This window comes from Motacilla alba, chromosome 19 (assembly GCF_015832195.1).
Source record: "Motacilla alba alba isolate MOTALB_02 chromosome 19, Motacilla_alba_V1.0_pri, whole genome shotgun sequence".
NCBI classification, from domain to species: domain Eukaryota; kingdom Metazoa; phylum Chordata; class Aves; order Passeriformes; family Motacillidae; genus Motacilla; species Motacilla alba.
This window is the reverse complement of record NC_052034.1, coordinates 2,696,888-2,716,721: the sequence shown is the minus strand read 5'-3', so window position 1 is coordinate 2,716,721 and position 19,834 is coordinate 2,696,888. Positions and strand designations below refer to the sequence as shown.

The 19,834-nt window shown below is 47.9% G+C and overlaps 1 protein-coding gene across 2 annotated transcripts in view; it reads left to right on the top strand.

Annotated features, from left to right (window-relative positions):
• The first annotated feature begins 4,231 nt into the window (after positions 1 to 4,231).
• YPEL2 (yippee like 2) overlaps positions 4,232 to 19,834 on the top strand; it is a 32,617-nt gene continuing 17,014 nt past the window's right edge. The window contains exons 1-2 of one of the 2 annotated variants that reach the window (XM_038157839.1): positions 4,232 to 4,319; positions 15,493 to 15,797. In XM_038157839.1, coding sequence (XP_038013767.1) covers positions 15,681 to 15,797 — 117 coding nt within the window. In that variant the 5' untranslated portion in view covers positions 4,232 to 4,319; positions 15,493 to 15,680. Of the gene's footprint in view, positions 4,320 to 5,927; positions 12,356 to 15,492; positions 15,798 to 19,834 lie in introns of those variants that run through there. The other variant, XM_038157838.1, reaches the window with a different exon arrangement.

The following is a 19,834-nucleotide window of genomic DNA, read 5'->3' as shown; positions in this document are numbered from 1 at the left end:
TTTTGAAGGCTCGAGGGTTCATGTTCAGGTAAGAGAGGTGCAGTGGGGGTTTGTAGTTACAATACTCAGTAAATTTAAAGGATTTTTCCAGCACGATGAGAGGATTCTCCAGATGGCTCTGGCTGCTGTTGGATTTCTTAGAACACATCCTAAATGTTTGGAAAAGCAGAACAGGGAACTGGGGGGCATTACACAGTCTTTGAACATGGGAATATTTATCTGTGATCACTTCAGGTGGTGCCACCTGCCATAAATCTGCAGCTCCAACAGAATATTCAGAACAACTTCACAGTTGATTTATCTGAAGCAAGAAGGCTCGAGGTGCTGATTATTTTAAGGAATTTTCAGGATATATACTACAATACATACAATATATTTTATTATAATATAGAATTATATACATTATAGTTAATATTTATAATATAGAATTATATATTATAGTTAGTATTTATAATATAGAATTATATACATTATAGTTAATATTTATAATATAGAATCATATATTTTATAGTTAATATTTATAATATATACTTATATATATTATAGTTAATATACATTTACGTTTACATAAAAGTATATTTATATAATATACTTTTGATGTATTATGTACAAAGATATATCTTTAATATATAATAATTAAATAATGAAACAATTTTATTAATAATAATTTATATTAAAGTATATTAAATATATAATATTAATAAATTTAAATTATAGTTATTTAAAAATATAGAAATATATATTAAACAATACAATGAGTATATATTTATATATTAAACAATAAATAAATCTATATTTATTGTTTAATAATATATTAATATATATTTTATTAATTAAATAAATATTTAAAGTTATTAATATAGTAATATTAACATATAGTGTATGATTTATATATATCTTTATTTTTAGAATTTTTTTAACATTGGTTTGCCCCTGAAATTCCCCGTGGCCGTGCAGCAGGGATGAATTTGGGTAGGCGATCAGTGGGAATGTCGCTGCTCGCTGCTGCCGCGGGAGGCCGCCCCAGCCCAGTGCTTCCCGGTGCATTTCCAGAGGGATCCATCGCCCCGGGACGGGGAAGCCGCAGTGCAGGGCTGCATCCAGGGAGATGCTCCTGCAGCCCCACAGCCGAGCTTTCACCATCCTTTATGGGAAATGGAAATCCTAATTGGAACATCTGGATTATTGCTCTAGAAGGAAAATGAGGGATCGGCTGCTGGGGTTGTTTCACAGCTGCACAATCATGGCTTGGTGATTTTTGGGGCAGCATGAAGCAGTGTTTGGTTTTGGTTTTGGTTTTTTTTTTTTTTTGGTTTTTTTGTTTTTGTTTTTTTTTTGGACCAAAAATAGTGAAATTGGAGAAAAAAAAAACCAAACAACCTACTTCTGTTAATGACAGAAACACTTGAAGGATGCTTCTGCATCAAAAATTTCAAATATTCTCATTTTAGAGAAAAAAGTCCATTCCCCAAATAGAGAAAAAAGGCAGCAGCAGGGGAGGGATCTTGGTTCCAAGGCCATTAACACCTGCTGTAAATAAGATTCAGGAATGCCAAGAAACGGAGATTTTATCAGCTCTAAACACACACTTAATTCCCAGGGGTTGAGGCAGTACCTCAGTGGGAGATCTGGTATTTTCTCCCCTCTCAGGATTGCCAGGACAAAAGTTTCCCCCAGGCAGTGATGCTGAAGCAGTTGGGCTTTGCTGATTTTTAAATGATGATTAAGGTTTAAACTGGTGTCAGACACTGAGCAGGGAAGAACAGGAGCTGTGCTGCTCAGGCTCCAAAGAACGAGTGTTTGCAAACAGTGAAATTCAGAATCCTGGGTAGCTCTCCAGTTGGAAGTTGTAATTATTGTGGAGGCAAAATTCAGATTTTTTTTTAAAATTGGTTTCCCTAAAGCTCAGCCCAGGAGTTCTCCTGGTGCTGCTCAAGCTGTGCTTGCAAAGTTTGCAACCAAACCCAGAATCCAATGTGAAAATGGGATTTGAAGCTTTAATAAGTCAATCAACCAGCATTTTATTTTACAAAAGTGAGTGAAATTCCTTATAAAACATCCCTAAAACCCTTCCAGTTTTTGTAAATCACAAAACATAAAGAAGAAATTTGGGCTTTTTTTTTTATGGTGATGTTTTACTCCAACCTCAAAGCTGTGGGAGCCCTCAGCTCTCCACAGTGATGCTGACCTTACAGCAAGATAATCCCAATTCCTCGTCACCCTAAACCAGTAAAAACCTTTCTGTGGAAACAAAGATTGATTGATGTTCACCCGGGAAACAATCATGTACTGAAAAACTCTGCACACGTGGGGTGAAAAGAAAAAAATTCCCTTCTTGGGTGATGTAAATTTGTTTTGCTGACGGTTTCTTGCGGTTTCTGGGCGATTTAAAGTTCAAGTAAATTCTGTCACCGCTTCCTGCTGCTGCCCTCGTCTAGATCTGTTAAATCCAGAGGTTTTAGCACTGGGGAGAGGGGCTGAAAATCTGGGGTTGTCTAAGAAAAGAAGCAGCTTCAAGTAAGCCTTCAAAGCAGGCTCCTCTTGCAGCTCTCTAAAGATAACACAATTAAATTAAAAAAAAAAAATAGCAATTTTCCTCTTTATTGGGTGTATTTAATAGCTGCTAACGAGGCTGGTGCTTGAATCTTTGTTTAAATTGTACCAGGAGTGCACAGGGGGTGAAAAAATGTCATTTACTGGTGAAAATCTGGTTGTGGGGATTCCTCACCCAGCTGCTTCAGTGATGTGATCTTGGCTCGTGTGGAAGGAAAATAATTTACAGCACAAGCTAGGATGTTATTTCACCCACCAAAAATGATCAGAATTAATGGAAATATTGCCTTATTATTCCGTGTATTTAACATTTGAACCAGAATATTGCTTTTATTACCCATTAAGGGATTCTGCAATAAAATATCATTATGAATTTCCTTAAGCAGGAGAGGGAACAAGAATAATCTCATAAAGGAAATATATTTCAGCCCTGAAGATGCAGAACTTTAATCACGGGTGTGAGAAATGGACAGATATCATATATTAATTAAATATTTTTTATTATTGGAGATGTCTAGACTGTAGTGGGAAGAGTCCCTGCCCATGGGGGTGGAATGGGATGGACTTTAAGATCCCTTCCACCCCAAACCCTTCTGGGATTATTAAACCTGTATTTATACACTGAATTATTGTTATTAGGGAATAAAAACGCGCAGGGAGAAGCCTTCGAGTGCCCTGAGCTGCCGGGTGCTGCTGTGGTAATTACAGAGCTTGGAGGGGACGGCTTTTAATTGGGGTGTGCTGGGGTGTGAGCGCGCCTGCAGCTGCTGGGGCACGAATCTGCCCCGGTCCCGGCTGGAAAAACTCGGGGATGGAGATTTCCAGGGGAAATGTGGAATATCCTTACTCCTGCAGCTAGCCCTGGGCCGTGGTGGAGAGGCGGGGTTGGTATTGGTGGATTTTGGGGTTAATATTGGTGAATTTTGGGGTTAGCACTGGTAGATTTTGGGGTTAATATTGGTAGATTTTGTGATTATTATTGGTGGGTTTTGGGGTTAATAATGATGAATTTTGGGGTTAGTACTGGTGATTTTGGGGTTAATATTGGTGGGTTTTGGGGTTAATAATGATGAATTTTGGGGTTAATATTGGTAGGTTTTGGGGTTAATATTGATGAATTTTGGGGTGAGTACTGGTGGGGTTTGGGGTTAAATTCGTGCATTTCGTGTCTCTGCTCTGCCCCCCAGCCCCGGGGCCAACCCCAGCGCCCGCCCGCGCAACACACTCCGCTAATTCCCGCCGTTCATCAACGCGCGCTAATTACCTGCGCGGGGAAAGACGGAAACACCGCACAACCATGCGCCAGTGACCGCAGCCGCCCCCTTTCCCTGCGCCGTGACCCCGAAACCCGGGACCCCCGAGCCCCCCGGGGCCGCGCATCCCCCGCGCATCCTGCGCGCATCCCCGCGGGCGGGCGCGGCCCCTTTAAGAGCGCGCGCCGTGTTTGTTGTGCGGCCGCGCGAGCCGCGCTCCCATTGGCTGCGCCCCGCCGCAGCCGCTGCGTGCGGGCCCGCCGGTGCGCGCGGGAGGGGCGGGAGCGCCGCGCTCTGAATGGCCCGGCAAAAATGGGCTGCGGCCGGCGGCGGCCAATCCGCGGCGTGTTGCTATGTGCCGGCGGGCGCCGATTGGTTAGAGGCGATGTCTCTCAGCGCGGGCAGGGTATAAGGGGAGGGAGCGGGCGGCGGGCGGGGGAGGCGCTGCGGGCTCTGTGCGCGTCGGCGGCCGCCGCGCTCGGTCCGCGCCGGGACGCGCTCGGTGCGGCCGCGGTGAGTGAGGGCGGCACGGAGAGCGTGAGGGCGTGAGGGGCGAGCGGCCGCCGAGGAGAAGCGTCCTGGCCCGCGCGCCGCGGGGCCGGGGCCGGGCGGCCGCGCGCAGCTGCGCCACAGCCGCGTCCGTGTCCGTGCGTCCCCGTGTCCCCCCCTCCGCCCGCCGCGCGGATCCCGGGGAGCATCCCCGCGGGGGCTCCATCCGGGCCGGTGGAGGAGATGGGGGAGCCCGCGGTGCTGGCGGTGGGAGAGCCGGGCTGGGCGAGCGGCGGCCTTTGTGTGCGGGGCCGGGCCGGGGGATGGAGGCGGGGGGCAACAGGTCCAGCCGGGAGGGGTTCGGTGCCGCCGAGCCGGGGAGCAGCGAGGAAACGCCGGCGGAGGAGGAGGAGGAGGAGCAGAGGTGGTCCTGCCTCGCCGCCCCTCTGGCTGTGGCGGTGAGCGCTCCGCAAGCCCTGAGCCCGCAGGTGGCCCGGGGCGAGCGGGGGGCTCGGGCGGTGACCCCGCGGAGCTGCCGCATCTTCCCCCGGGGCTCCGGGCCGGCGGCTCCGTTCGCCTGCGGGGCTGCGAGTGCCCCGAGCCCCGGCTGTGGCTCTGCCGTGGTGCCCGGGGGGGCACGGGGATTGCGGGGCAGCCTGGGGATGCCCCTCCCGGGGCAGCTCTGGCACACGGAGCGGGGGAGCTCAGCTGCTCTGTGTTGTTGCTCAGCTGCTCTGTGTTGTTGCTGTCGCCTCTGATAAGGGTGTAGCAGCTTCCTCTTCTGCAGAGCTCCGCCGAGGGCCAGGGCTGAGGGTGAAATGGTAACGGGGTTCTGCATCTCCAGAGAGACTGCTGGGTTTGATCCAGGCAAGCCAGAGAAGTTCGAGGTGACAGAAGTAGCCCTGGGTCTATAGCTTCAGGGTTTGATGCTGATTTTTGAAGTCAAGCTGATTTGAAGTGCTGCTGATTGAAATGTGATTTAACGGTGTGGGAAGAAAAGGAGTGGAATCCTCCCAGCCTTAGCCTGGAGTTTACTGGAGTGGCTCTGTCCTCACCTTTTTCTGTCTTAGAAAACAGCCAGAGCAAGGCCTGTCAGAGCAGTGTTCCTCGCATGCAGCTGGGCAGGGCGGGACAGGGCCCAGCACCTGCCTCCCTGCCCTGCCTTCCTCAGCGCCTGCTCCCTGCTCCAGATAAGGATTTTTCCTAATGCGTTTACTGTTCCTTAAAGCTGGGCAGCGCAGGGAGGCCTGTGCTGAGTGAGAGGGTTGTAAACAAGCAGATACTGAGGGAGCTTGCCTTGTAATCCTTGTGAGAGGATTCTGCCTGGAAAGGATGTGTTTCGTGACTTCATCCTCGCAGAGCACTCCCACTGATTTTGTTCAAGATCTCATCGTGTTGGATCCACGCCTCTGGTTCCTTGTAAACATTGTTTGCTGTGTAACAGCAGGGCTGGAACAGGGAATGGGGATGTTCTCCTTTTCTCCCTGGTTCTTGTTTCCTGCTGAAAGGCTGTGTAAAAGTGAGGGCTGGGCTTTGAAGCTGAGGTTGGGAATGCTGTAGGGAGGGCAGAAACATTGTTTTCATCTGATGGAGATGTCAAGTGCTTCTCTTATTTGTTTATTATTTTAGTTTTCTTCGCAGGTGTCTCTTTCCCAGTGCCAGGATTGGAATAACTGGTAAAACAGTCCTTGAGCTCCCTCGTGTCCTCTGGATCCATAGATTCTGAATAAATTACTTCCTTTCCTTGCTTCTTGGTGTGTGCAGTTGAGTCAGGGTTGTGTTGAAGAAGACAGCATCCCTACCTGTAAATCCACATTCCCTCAAAGGCTCCTTGACTCATGGATTGAAACCTGTTGCTGAGAGAGAATTTAATTAAGGAACTGGTCACTCTGGTGTAGGTCCTGGCTGGCAGTTCAGAAAGCTGGGACCTCCTTCATCTGGTGTGGTACTACAAAAGCATTGCAGGGATTGCAGAGGAGCAAAAAACCATTTATTTCTTGTTCTTGCATCACGGCCTTGCCTTTGCCTGTGTTTGTGGAAGAAGGGACACCAATAAAGCCAGGCTTTCATTGGGCTTTGGTCATTAACTGGCAGAGCTTTGTTTGCTTGAGCTTGAGCAGAGTCTTCATTCGAGGTCAGCTGTGGAGTGCTGGAGCACAGGGATCACAGAGTGGAGTCGGGAATGAGGAAATTGAGAGTTCAGTTCTCTGGGCTGTTCTGGAGCTGATCAGGATGTCCAAGATGCAGCAGAGTGTGTTTATTGCTTGGAAACCAGGATACACAGCTGTCTTTTTCCACTCCTTGACAGAGACCTATAAGTTGGTCCTTCAGGATGTTCCCTCTTTTCTGTGCCTGTTTGTGTGCAGGTCTTGTCTTTCAGATCCAGTCTCAGTAACTAATGGCTGAGGACAGGTTTCCTTTTCCTTCCAGAAGCCAAAGGGAGTCCATGGAAAAGAGGGACTATTCTGCCCCCAAGATTTTTCATTTCTTTAGTAGAGATCTTCGGCTGGTAAATCAGGGTCTGTTGGCTGTGTGACACTGGTTGAGAATGTGGATTTCTTATCGTTTGTCTTTTTGGGGAGAATAAAAAGACAGTTTTCTGGGACTGCTGTGCCCTGGACCTGAATCCTGTTCCCAGATCCTCATCTCCCTGGATTTTGGCAGTGGGTTATCTCCCAGTCTGCTTTCTGCCATGTCATTTTGCCTTTTTGTCCCCGTTTGTCAGGCTCTGTGGCTGTCCTGCAGCACATAAGCTGAGTGTTCTTGATTCTTCTCCTTCTCTGCAGCCTTTTAGTGGACAGCCACATCTTCCAGCCTGCCTGGGAGCTTTTCCCCCCTCTGCTGTGGGATGTGTTGGCCATGGGGAGCAGCTCCGGCTCCGGAAGCGTCACTGGACTGGCCAAGCCACTTAAGGCTGCAGGAAATAACATAATTAATGAGACTTAGTTCTCCCACATCTTGTACCTGACAATCTCGAGTCACTTGACAATGCTAATTAAAGCTAATCACGCTCCTCTGTTTTTAGTAAATAGCTATTATCCCTGCTTCACTCTTGCTTTAACAAATGATAGTGCCAGGCTCTGTGAGTCACTGGAAGTTATGGGAATGCAGCCTGGTGGAGCTGCCTTCCGGTCTCCTCACCAACAGGTCCATCTAGAGATTGGTCTTTTACACCTGCTCAGGTGGAGGATGTTAAAATGTGAGATGTTTTGCTGACTCACAAAAATACATCACTTTTAATCTCCTTTTTTTTTTCCCACTGCTGTCGTGACTTATACAAAACAAAACCCCCGCAGTCAAGCAAAGGCTACTAAGAGTTCCAAAAGCTGAGGATGCTTTGAATTTGCCCTTCAGAGAAGTTTTTGATGTGCTGAGGGGGAAGGCAGAGTGGTGTCACTTCTCCTGTTTCACATTGGCACCGGGAGGACAGAACGTAGCGTGGTGTGACCTGGGCATTGCACGGCCCAGCCGTGGAGCTCCAGAAGAAACCTCTGAGGTTTCACTGATGAAATATGGCTGGAGCAAGATGTTACTAAAAACAAACTGCCTGGCAGCACAAGCAAAAATAAAAGATGGGGTTAATTATTAACTGTGGGGAAATAAGAAATCTTCACGGGAGTCCCAGGAACTCCCAGCTCAAACACGCGTCAGTTCTGTCACAGAACTGCGTGAGGTGTGTCAGTTCACCTGCCTTGGCAGGCTGAGAGGATATCCAGGAGGAACTAATGACAAAACCTGGCAAGGTAACAGCTGACTTGACCTTCTTAAACTAGATTCAGTTATAAAGTGTCTGTCATGTGAAGACCCAAGCTCTAAATGCTCACCTGATTTTGCCCCCTTGACATATAATGCTGTTGAAGAGAAGTGAGAAGGGTTGTGGCTGAAGTGCCACAGAGCTTGTCCCTTGTGGATGCAGGAACTGTTGCATTAGAAGTGTTCCTGGCAGAGGTGGGTCAGAATTCACCATTTTATCCTCAGCTTTACTCAGAGTCAGCTGTAGCAGGGTAGAAAATAAAGTTACTGCCTGTCACGTGCGGGATGAGCTGCTGGGCAGAGCAAGGCTGGGTTTAAGATGCTCCTGGGAAGAACTCTCTGAGCAGGTGGGGTTTGTGGGCAGGTGAAAACTTGGGAATTTGGCAAGGAGAGCTTGTAGTAGTGAGTCATGACAGGCAGCTCTAGCAGTCCCTTCTTTAATGTCTTTGAGGATATTGGAGTGATCCTTGCAGTAGATAAATGCTCTCACTGTGTTCCCTGGCTTTATCAGGGAGAAATGGATGATCCATCCTGCAGACCCAGGTAATTGAATCCTGGTCATACCTACGTTTGCCAGAGAGGGAGATAATAAAGTGATCTGAGGAACACCACAGAAAGTGCAGTGATAGGGGATTTATTTGGACAGCCAGACTGTTTTGCAATTAAAGCAAATCAAGCTGAGAAGTGGGGATGATGAAAAGCATTTCCATTTTGTCAGTAAATGATCAGTTGGATGGGAAGAGCTTTTCTTCTCTGCCTTTAGTTCAGGTTGGTGCTGGAACAGCAAGGCAAGGGTCTTGTTTCATTTGTAGAATGCTCTCTGTGTGTGAATCTGGCAGAGTCCTTGTCTGGGGCTCCAAATGTGACCTTCACCTTGGACGTGGCTTTGTCCAGCACGAGGGTGGCTCTGAACGGAGGAGCTGCAGCTCAGCTGATTCAGCTGCAGGCTCTTACCCCTTCCCGGGGCTGCTGGGGCTTTGCAGAACGTAGAGGAGGAAATGGAGTCACTTGTGTGTTAAATTAGCCCAGCCTGCAGCTTTTATTTGTGGCACGAGTGGGATTTGCTGGTGGGAGCAGACGGAAGCGCCGCCTGGTTCGGGATCGCTGCTTCTCCAGGAGCCTTCTCCTGCCGTGTTCGAGCTCTGGAATGGCCTCTGCTGGAGCTGGGCCCTGGATTCGGCTGGAAGCACCTGGAGGTGGGCAGCTCACAGCTGTAATCTCGCCCTGCTGCTCCTTATCAGCAGCACAGGCTCTTCTGCATTGCAAAGATATCGCTGCCAGGCAACTGGGGAGAGTGGGAAGAGAATTCAGCCAGAGGTGTCAGTCATCCCTTGGAGAGGCTGAATCTTGCAGTCCCCGCTCCTGTGCTTTCAGAGACAGGCCTGGAAAAAGTAATAAATTATAATCTTTCAATAATACCTTTAAATAAAAAAAAGGTTTAAAGAAACCTTCTGTAATAAACCATTGAGCCAGGTGATGTCTGTCCTAGCTTGTGCCGTGCCTTTTTCAGATGAAAATGTAAAGGAAAGGCTTTGATTAAAATATTATAAAGGATTGTTTCCTTTCCCTGCCTTCCCAGGGCTGTCTGATGGTGCTTTGGGCTGTGGGGAGAGATGAGTGAGCAGTTCTGACACTGAATGGTCCAAGCCCAGCCTTAGGCTGTGAAGAAACTCAGAAAATGCTCATTGTCACCTGCTGTCTGTAGTCAGGAGCCAGAAAGAAGCACCTCTGTAAGATCTTCATGAGTTATTTTAACCTGTTCTTTCCCTTTCCAGTTGGCTGAATGCTGTAATTCACACAAGAATTCATGCTTGGAATGCAGGAGCCTTTTGGACTTGCTTCTTGCATTTGGGAACCTGAAAATGCACTGGTGTGGGCTATTAAAATAAGTGAAACTTTTAAATTTGAGTTAATCTCCAAATTGACAGAACCTAAACCAGTTATATATAAATAACCATTTAAAAATGGTTTTTAATATTAATAAATTTATTGGGTTTTTACTGGGTTACGGTGACAAAGCTACACAGACTTAAACACAATTCTAACCTGAAGTGAGTTTTAAAATTTGCTCTTTGTTCCTTTTAAGTTTCACCTCATTTCCCTGTACTTTGCAGGTGACCTTTAGAGGAAGCCTGTCCATCAGAGACACCCAGGGGGGTTTGCTGTGGGGTGCTGTATCTATTTTTGACCAGAAGAATTGTGATAGACGTGGAGTGATGATCTTAAAGAGGGAAAAAAGCCACCAAACCCCAGCCTTTGAGAGGTGATTAACAGAACCAGCCTGGCAGTTGTGCCGGGCTCGGTGCTGGGGTTTTTCCTGCCGGGCTGGCTGTGGAATGTGGAGCACGGCAGGTGCAGCAGGGCTGGCACCCTGCCCGTCCCGGATTCCCTGTGGCCGGCAGGAGAGGCTGGGATCGCCTCCTGCTGCAGCTCTTCCTCATGCCCTCTAGTGGTTTCCTGGCAGGTGTCTGGAATGCTGTTTGCCATCAGCATCACCTTCATCCATCCCTCCATCCCCTCTTCCCCAACACCATGAAGTGCTTCCTCACAGTGGTGAAGAGATCTCACTTGCTAGGAGACACCCAGAGGAGGAAAAGGGGTTAAATGTTCTTATTTGTGTTGTAATTGTGTCCTTGCAGCTGATAAAAGTCAGTGCAGAGGGTTCCTGCTGGCTGTTTTGCACATTTTCTCATGTTCTCCTGCTTCCAGGGTTTGGAGGATGAGCTGAGGTGTTAGAGAAGGACACTCAGGGATCAGTGCTGAGCTCTTTGCAGTGTCACCTTAGGGTTTGAAACTGGTGCATTTCAGAAACTTGATGCTGAAGGAGCGAAGCACATTGTGTTCACCCATCTGCTGTTTCAGCTCCTTTCTTGGCTTCCCCTTGTGTTGTTCCCTGGTTAAATTCAGGATGTTCATCCTTCCACAAGGTACATCCCACCCTCCCACCTTCAGACGATCTGCTTCATCTTTCCCGGAGCTGTGGCTCCCCAGAACTGCCCCAAACCAGGAGATTTTGTCACCATCAGAGTATAAAATGTTCTTTTAGCAGTGCCAGATGCCTCTGAGTGTCCAACACCTGGCTCTGATAACTCCTGTTCCACAGGGAAGCAGAACAGGGCATCAAACCCCAACTCCAGTTAGAGACCAGCTTTCCTTCAAGCTGCATTAAGGGATATTAAGGCAGTTTTTGTCAAGAAAACCCTGGTAAGTGGCTGTGTTTACCTTGAGAATTTTCTTAGAATCCTGCTCAGAGCCTGGAGCAACCCAGTTTAGGCACAGAAAACTCTCCAAACCCAATTCTTCTTATGTTTTCCTTGCACTGGGAATCAGCACATCTCAAACTCTTTCTATATTAATGAAAGAGACCCACCAAAGGAGAAGGGTTGGGTTTCCAAATACCTGGATTATTTCAGAGCTGCTGCAAGCAGCTTTCTGTAGCATTTGCTATATTCTAATAAGTATTTCACAGGCTGAAGTTTAACTTAAAATTAAATAATCCATTAAAAAAAAAACCTCTCAGCCCAAACAAACCTGTTGTTTGTCCTGCCACAATGAACATTTGCATCTGGGCTGCATTGCAAATGGATTTTATTCAAAATTAGGCTTGTGTGTGAAGGTTTTGTTCTCTGGCATATGGACTTGTACACGCAGTGGCCTTGTCTGGCAAGTGCTTGGCACAGACTTCCTCCCCTTTTTTTGTGTTTCCTGAATGTCTGACAGCTTCGTGTGGGAAGTGGGTGTTGGACACCCACAGGTGGAGGGGTGGATTCTGAACCAAAAAGTTGCCCAAATGGCAAAATGTGTGTGGTGGTTTTTCCATCAGGAAGCTGATGGCTGCTCAGAACTCAGCAGGACAGCCCAGCACACCCAGAGCAGGCAAGCAAAACATTCAGCTGATTCTTTCACTGATAACCCACAATAAATGATGTTGCAAGTTTTTTCTTTAGAATGCCTTCCTTTTGTCTAAACCAGCTTTCTGACTTGTTGGGCATTAATTAATAGGCACAAATTTCTCTTCCGTTGGATTGAGTGAGTGCATCCCAGAGATAAATTTCTCTTGAATGAGAAAAGAGCAATAATGGATGATGTTGGTGGTGACAGATACTCATCTCTCTGACAGTACTGGGCATGATGATAAAGTGAACAAACCTTCTTTTGTTCTTTTTTAAAGTGAGTGGAATGACTCCAGTGCTGCCCACTGCCTGCGATGCTGATGAACATGAGCTCATCATTCTGAAAACCAGAGGCACAGCCCAAATTCATCCTTATGCCTTTGTTCTGCAGCAGAACAAATGCACTGGTAGCTGGTAATTGTCTCTTAATTCAAATGTAGTTGTCGTTAGGACATGAACAATCCACGGGGTTGGGTTTTGCATTGCTGGGAGCCACTGAATACATTTCCAAATTATATTTAAGACAGAAATTGGTCTTTATAAGCTGCTGGCTGTGCTTGTAGAATGTCAGAATGCATTTCCTGTAGGTTTTACCTCCTCTCCCACACTGATGAGGACAGAGCTCTTGGTAGACAATGCACATGTGGTCAGACTGTGTCAGAGTGGTGTTTTGATAAATTATAGCTGAGCTTATCTGAAGGTTTTATTCAAGGCATTTTCTTAACAAGGCTTCCCACCAAGATCTTGGCTCACAAATCTTTATTCTCTGCCCTGCCTGAAGCTGAGAGCTGGAGTTTGCCTTCTCAGCACAGCCCTGAGAGCAGGAATTGCAGTTCCTCTGATACCATCTCGCCCGAATATTTTTTTTTGTCTGCTTTTAAAAGGTCAAATGGTTTTTTTGCTGATGTTCAATGTGTTATGAGGTCAAATAAATGAATGCTCATGAACTGCTTTTGCAGAAAGCTGTGTGCAGCAGATAATTCCTGTGTGTGTGTTCATTGCTGTGTCAGATAAGTGCAGCTGTAGTATTTCCTGGTTTATTCATTGTTCTGGAGCATTGATGCTTAGCAGGTCTGGACAGAAGGGTCAGCAAGCAACAAATTAAAGGATTGCTGGGATATTGTTCTGGTTGGGGTTTATTTATCTCTGCCCTGGGCTCTGGGGGTGCCCGTGGATTACCTTCTCCAGCTGATGGGGAAGGGAGCGTTTGGCATGGCAGGGTGGAGGGGGTGAAGGTGGTGAGTGATTATTTTACTGATCCGTGCTGAAGTGGAGGTGAGAGGGGGTTGCACCATTTCATTACAAATCAAGCCTAAGGTTTAGACACCATCTGGATTCTCGTTCAGGAATCAGGTGAAGTGATTGCCACTCCTTCCTCGTGCTTTCCTCCAGCTCTGCCCAAGGGAATCTGTCTCCAGGGATCCAGCTGCGTTTGGCCCCAGGAAGGGCACGTTTGGTCTCCTGCTTCCCTGCCCTTGGAGCCTCACAGATCCCAGGCTCTGGGATCCCCTAGGGCTGGGATAAAACCCATCAGCTGCTCTATCAGGGCCCTGGAATTTGGGGATGGTTTTGTAGCAGCTGAAAATGAGGATTCTGCTTTGGTTTGCATCTGGTTTCTGCCCTGTTGCTAATTTAGGCTGCAGTCCTTGAGTGCTTCTCACCTTGGGATGGGAAAACAATGCTGACTAATGCAGAACTCAGTTCTGACAAAATTCTGGTGCACACAGAGAACTGGGGCAGGGTACAGGTGAAGACTGATTTATTTTCCTTCTCTGATGAGTGTAAAAGACAAATCTTGCTGAAAACCAGAGCTGCAGCTGTGGAGCAGACAGTGCCCAGTCCTTAGCAACTGGCCAGGTAAATAAATGCCTGGCAAAACCTCATTTGGGCTGGACAGGAGAGGGGTGAGCTCCTCACAAGCTGGGAAATGAACCCTTCTGTGTCAGGATGGGTCCTGCTTAGCTGTGGCTGGAACTTTAATTGGAAAAGGTTAATCTGATTAGTTGGTATTTGCAAAAAGCTTTAGGAATGAGCACTGCTGTGGAAGTGCTGACTGTCATGATCATGATAGATATGCTTTATCAGCAGTTTGCCTGATGAGCAAGATGCTTTTTTTCCCATTTGACTGTGGGGGAGCTGCCTCCTGGAGAGCAGAAGAAAAAAAAATTCAGAAAAAAAGGGGGGAAAATGGGTATCCTGTTGTTTTGCAGACTTCTGCCTCCTGTTGAGCTCTCTGTGTGGTCATGGTCCCTCTGGGACCAGGCAGAGGGAATATTTACAGGAGCAGGGAGTGACAGGACAAGGGGGGTGGCTTCACACTAAAAGAGAGGAGCTTTGGGGTAGGTATCACCCAAAAATCCTTCCCTGTGAGGGTGGGGAGGCCTGGCACAGGCTGCCCCATCCCTGGAGGTGTCCAAGCCAGGCTGGACAGAGCTCTGAGCACCCTGGGACAGTGTCCATGGCTTGGATACCTTGAATCTGCTTTGTCACCCGTGGCAAGGCTTGGGGAAGGTGTTGGAGGCAGGGTTTTCCTGGATGCCTGAGATGTTATTCCTTGTTTTCTTTGTTTTGGGGGTGGGTGGTGGTGGCAGGGGTGAAGTTGGTGTTGTTCCATGTTTGACCCACAAAGTGCAGGCTCAGAAACTGAGCAGAATCACATGTTTTATGGAAAGGAAAATCCTCCTGGGAGGAGCAGCCAGAGTTCATGATTAATTTGTAGAGTGTGCGTGCACGCCATGGATCTGGGAGGGAGGGGAGCTGCTTCCTTTGTGCTTTCCCATCCTCAAAAGGAACACTTGTAGCTGGTAAGACTTTTATAGGTGTGGGATCTGAAAACTCCCATTTCTGCCAACAAAAAGAGACCCAGACTTGAGCTGCCTTGCAGGTGCTGTCAGATGAGTGTGAAATGGTGTTTCCATCCTGAATAGGGTTTTTAACTGTCTCTTGCTATCAGGAGTAGTCTTCAGAGGCTGTGCCTTGCTTTGGCTGCTGTCAGATGTTGAGATAAAAAAAAATAAAATACAGGAGAGCAGTTTGTAGAGTAGCTTCTACCTTCAGAGCTTGCAGGGAGTTCTAAAGGAGAGTGTAATGAAGGAATCCTGCATTTCCCATGGGGAAAGTAGGGCAGAATGGAGAGAAAAACTGGTTTGGTGACTCATGGCCTTAGCTGGTGGCTCAGAAAACCCAGGTCCAGCTCTCATTTTTCCCATGGGGTGTCACAGCAGTGAGTCAGCCGGGGGACAGGGGGCTGGCTGTGTCCCCACTTTCTCCTGTGGTGCCCCAGGGGGGTTTGGGGACCAGGCTGGGTGGGAATCACCTTCACTCCTCTGCAGGCATGTCCAGAGCCATGAAGTGCTGGAAGAATGGCTGCAGAGAGCAGCAGCAGGGAGGTGTGAGGGCAGCCAGCAAGTGAATAAAGATCTGTGCTGCTGATCTAATCCCCGGGCATCACTCCTGTCTCCCGCTCCTAAATCCAGCCCTAAATCCCGCTGCGGGCTGCGACAGCGCTGTCACCTCAGCCAGCTGAGTGTCGTGTCTGCTTTCCGCCGCAGGTTTCTGTGAAATCCCGTGCCCGAATCCCTTCCTCTGGAGCATCACCAGCGTGTGGAGCCTGCCCCACACACCCCTCCCCTGCCAAACCACGGCCTTTACCTGCGTGTTCCGCTGTTTCCCGTGCGACCCGTCCTGCGGGAGCGCCTCCTGGGCCACCCCCGACTTCAGCCAGCGCTCCGTGGCTCCAATGGTGAAGATGACAAGGTCCAAGACTTTCCAGGCGTATCTGCCTTCGTGCCACAGGACCTACAGCTGCATCCACTGCAGGGCTCACCTGGCCAACCACGATGAGCTCATTTCCAAGGTAGGTGCTCCCCGTCGCCACGATTCTCCTCGCAGAGAAAAGCAAGGCACGGTTCTTCCCAAGAATGTTTCTGAGATTCACGTTCTCTGAACCTCAGAGAAAGGGAAAACAGTTCTTATCATTTCCTGCGGCCGCGTTTGTGCAAAAGTAGAATGCAATATGGAGGTTGTGTACCCAAAATATTGGTGTTTTGTTTCCTTGGCCTGGCAGGGCAAAGTGTGTTTCTGTCAGGACTGTGGGCTGGCAGTCACGATTCTGGGCAGTTGTGTGCAGAGTTGAGTGCTTGGCAGATTCAGTTTAGATGTAATGTAATATAGAATAATATGGCATAATAAAGTAATTAATTAGCCTTCTGATAAGATGGAGTCAGATGCATCATTTCTCCCTGCAAATACTGTAACGTTGCACATCAGTGGCTGTGGAAGTGCTTGGCCTTATCCAGCTTGGAAAATGGGCTCTCAGCCCAAAGGATCTATTTGTGAGCTGCTGGTTTTGTGTTAACTGCTTGGGGTCTTCACCATCCTCACAAGTGCTCTGATCTCTGCACTGGGAGAATGGCTGGAGCTGAGTCAGGGCAGGTTTAGTTGGAGATCAGGAGAAGGTTTTCACCCCCAGGGTGGTTGAGCACTGAAAGAGGCTCCCCGGGGTTTGGTCACAGCACCAAACTTGTCTGAATTCAGGAGGCATTTGGACAGAGCTCTCAGGGACAGGGTGGGATTGTTGGGGTGTCCTGTGCTGGAGCTGGACTCAGTGATCCTGATCAGTCCCTTCCAACTCCTGAGGGGTGTTAGGATAAGCTAAATTAAAAGCTCTCAGAGCCAGTAAGTGTTCAGATGCAGAAGGAGCAAGCCAGTAAAAGGAGTTCTGAAGTGGGAAAAGGAAACCTTCCCAGTGTGTGCTGGAGCCTGCAGTGCCTGGCTGTGGTCAGGCTCAGAGCTCCCAGGTCTGGGCTGCCTTGGAATAACTGTTCCGTAAAGTTTATTCAGCTTATAAAATCTCTGCTCAGAAAAAACAGCCACAGCCAGAGATTTATGAGCTGGGCTGAGTGGAAATGGTGCTGTGAGCTCTGTGTGTGCAGCTTGAATAGTTCAGCTTCTTGGATCACCAGGGACGGAGGAGCTGTGCCCCTTGGAAAGGGGTTTGAAGTGTAAATGTAGCAGCATCTGTGCCCTGGAGGTGAAATTGCTTCACCTTTTGGGCCAGCTGGGTGACTCCAGGCTCCTGTGGCCGTTGAGATGGGGCAGTGACTGCCTGGATTTTTATTTGGTGCCCTGGATGTTGTGTTGGGACACAGAAAGTGCTTTGCTGGATGAGGAAAGAGGCTTGTTTTACTCGCTGTTTTTGCAGTAGATTAAAGTTTGTGCTCTGCTTTTGTTTCTTGACACAGCTGGTCCCCAGCCAGGGGAAAAACAAGGCTGAACATTCCCAGTGCTTTCACCTTTGATGCTTCCTTCCCCTCCTCGTTCCACATCCACGCTCCAATGCAGCCAGCTTTGCAGGTTAAGGAGCTTCCAGCAGGGCACTGCCAGTGCTGCCAACTGCTTGGAATTTGAGCTTCCAGCCCAAGGCAGGCAGAAGCTGCCCAGGAATGCTGACTGCTGAAATATGGACAGGAGAAGGAAAGGAGGGAAGCACAATGTGACTTTTGGAAGTGTTAACTCCAGTGTGCTCTGGGATCTGCTCCTTCTAAAAGTTCATTCCAGACCGAGGTGTGAATTAATAGTTGGGACCATATTGCTGGTGGAGCCACCAGCAGGTTGTGGAATTTGAGTGCAGAGGGTTTGGGGTTTCAGGGTTTGTTTCTCAGGGTTGTAAACATGAATAAAAACACATTCTTTGTATAATTGGAAACCTTATAAAAGTAGTTGTGCAATCGTGGCTTGTACAAGTGGCTGTTTGACAGAGCAGAAGGGCAGTCCCTGCCTCAAGGGGCTCCCAAATGTGGAGGAACTTTCCCAGGCAAACTTAAATAGTGGCTTTTTTATCTGTTTGAGCTCAGCTTGCAGAAGGGCTCGGGGAGATGTTTCAGTCCTTTCATCGCATCCCTGAAGCAGGCACTGCAGTTGCTGTGCTGGTTTCCCACATGAAAACGTGGCAGAGGAGAAGGGAGGAACGAGGATGGAAAAGGGAGTGGGAGACCAAAAATGGGAGCAGCTGCAGCTCATGCTGAACCTGACTGTGCCATGGCATCCAAACAGCCCAAATGACTCCATCCTTGGACACATTCCCCACAAAACAGGCTTTTATGTAACAGCGGGGTGCTGGTGATTTGCCTCCATGAAATGAATTCCTGTGCTCCTTTTGCCCCGAGCTGTGCAGAGACCACACCAGAGCTGGGCTGCTCTGCACTCCAGCAGCTTTTAGCTCCTCTGGATGCTCACAAGTTGCAGCGCTGGCTGGAGCTGTTGGATGAAACACAACTGGAGCTGAATCCCAGGATTGTTCTTGTTTCATTTCCTCTCCATCTCCCAAGTTTCCCCCTCCCAGCCCTTCAGCACCAGTGTTAACTTCACTCTGGCTTCAAAGTGTTTTGCCAGCACCAGGTACCCGAAACTCCTGGACAAACGTGCCTTGGCTGGGCAGTTTTTGCTCCCTTCTCTACTTCAGAAAAACCTTGTGCTTTAAAAGGGGTAGAAGGTTTCTCAATAAACCATTGCTATTTAAAGAAAACAATCGATGCTGAGGCTTTTAAGAAAATCCAAAGCTGTTACATGAAGCCAGTTACCAAAATGTTGCTTACTTGGCCTTTTATCTCCTGCAGCCTGAGGGAGAAAGTGGTTTAGTGTGCCTGATTTTGTAACAGGATCTAAATTGTAGGTTGGACTGTCTGGCCAAGAAAGGCCTTATTGACTTAGGAAATATTAAGGTGATCAGATAAATTGGGTGGAGTGAGTAGTTTTCCTTTCTGTGTTCCTTCGGTGTCTGGCTGAGCATGAGTGGAGGTTCTTGTTCCCTTGGAGCAATGCATCATTTAAAAGGCTGTGCCAAATTTAGTACATACTCTTGTTTCACTGCTTTTTCCAGTGCATAAGTGGGCTGAGACTTTGGGAACTCAACCCTGCCCTGCAACAGATTCCTGTGTGACCTTGAGGAAGTCACTGGATGTCTTTGTTCCTCCTTTTCCCCACCTGAAATGCTGCTGCTTTGTCCAGTCTGCTTGGAAGGTTTTGGAGCAGGTCCTGTCTGCTCCTCCAAATTAGTACAGGGTGTCCCAATCCTCTCTGATTTTAATGTAAAAACAAAACCACCGTGCCAGGCAACCGTACTTAAAAAGCATATTTCAATGCCAAAAAATAAATGAAAGGTACTTCTTGTTGCAGGCACAACATCCATGGTTTTTAGAACGTTTGAAAAAAATATAAATTCCATAATCAATGTCTCCAGGAAGGAGACACAGGAGTTTTTCTTTTTACATAATTTTCTGTTGGGGCCTGAGTGGAACAGCCAACAAAACAGACATTTAACAAGTAAAGTTAAACAAAGTTTTCAAACTGGCAGGGGTGCTGCTGATTTCTACCTACTCTGAGTTATTTCAGCTCTTTCTGGTGGAATCCACATGTACTTGGTGCCCCTTAAAGGAGGATGGGAACAGGAGCAGAAAGATCCAGGCCAGAGATGCCACTGAGTGTCTTGGGTGCTGATTTTTTGTGCTATGTGAGCAGTAATTCAGCAGAAATGTCCCTGATTATGGAAATATGTGGAGAATGTCTTGTGGGCGTCCTGCAGTTCCTTTTTTTCCCCTGAATTAACTGTGATCCAACTGCTAAACATTACTCAGTGATGTATCCTCTGAAGTTAGCCCGAGGCTTGCTGGGGAAATTTAATGTTTTCCTTTGATGTCTGCATGGAACCTCGCTGAACATGAATGGGAAATTCTTCAGCACAAAAGGCTGCAGCTCCTCCAGGCTGAGAATTTAGGAAAAATCCAGGACTCCTGTGTGCCTGACTTTCTCGTTTGGGGCCGGGTTGTTAATGAGGGAGCACTTAGGAGCTCTTTTTGATCTTCTCAGTCGGGAGTTGGGAGGTTGATCAGGAAA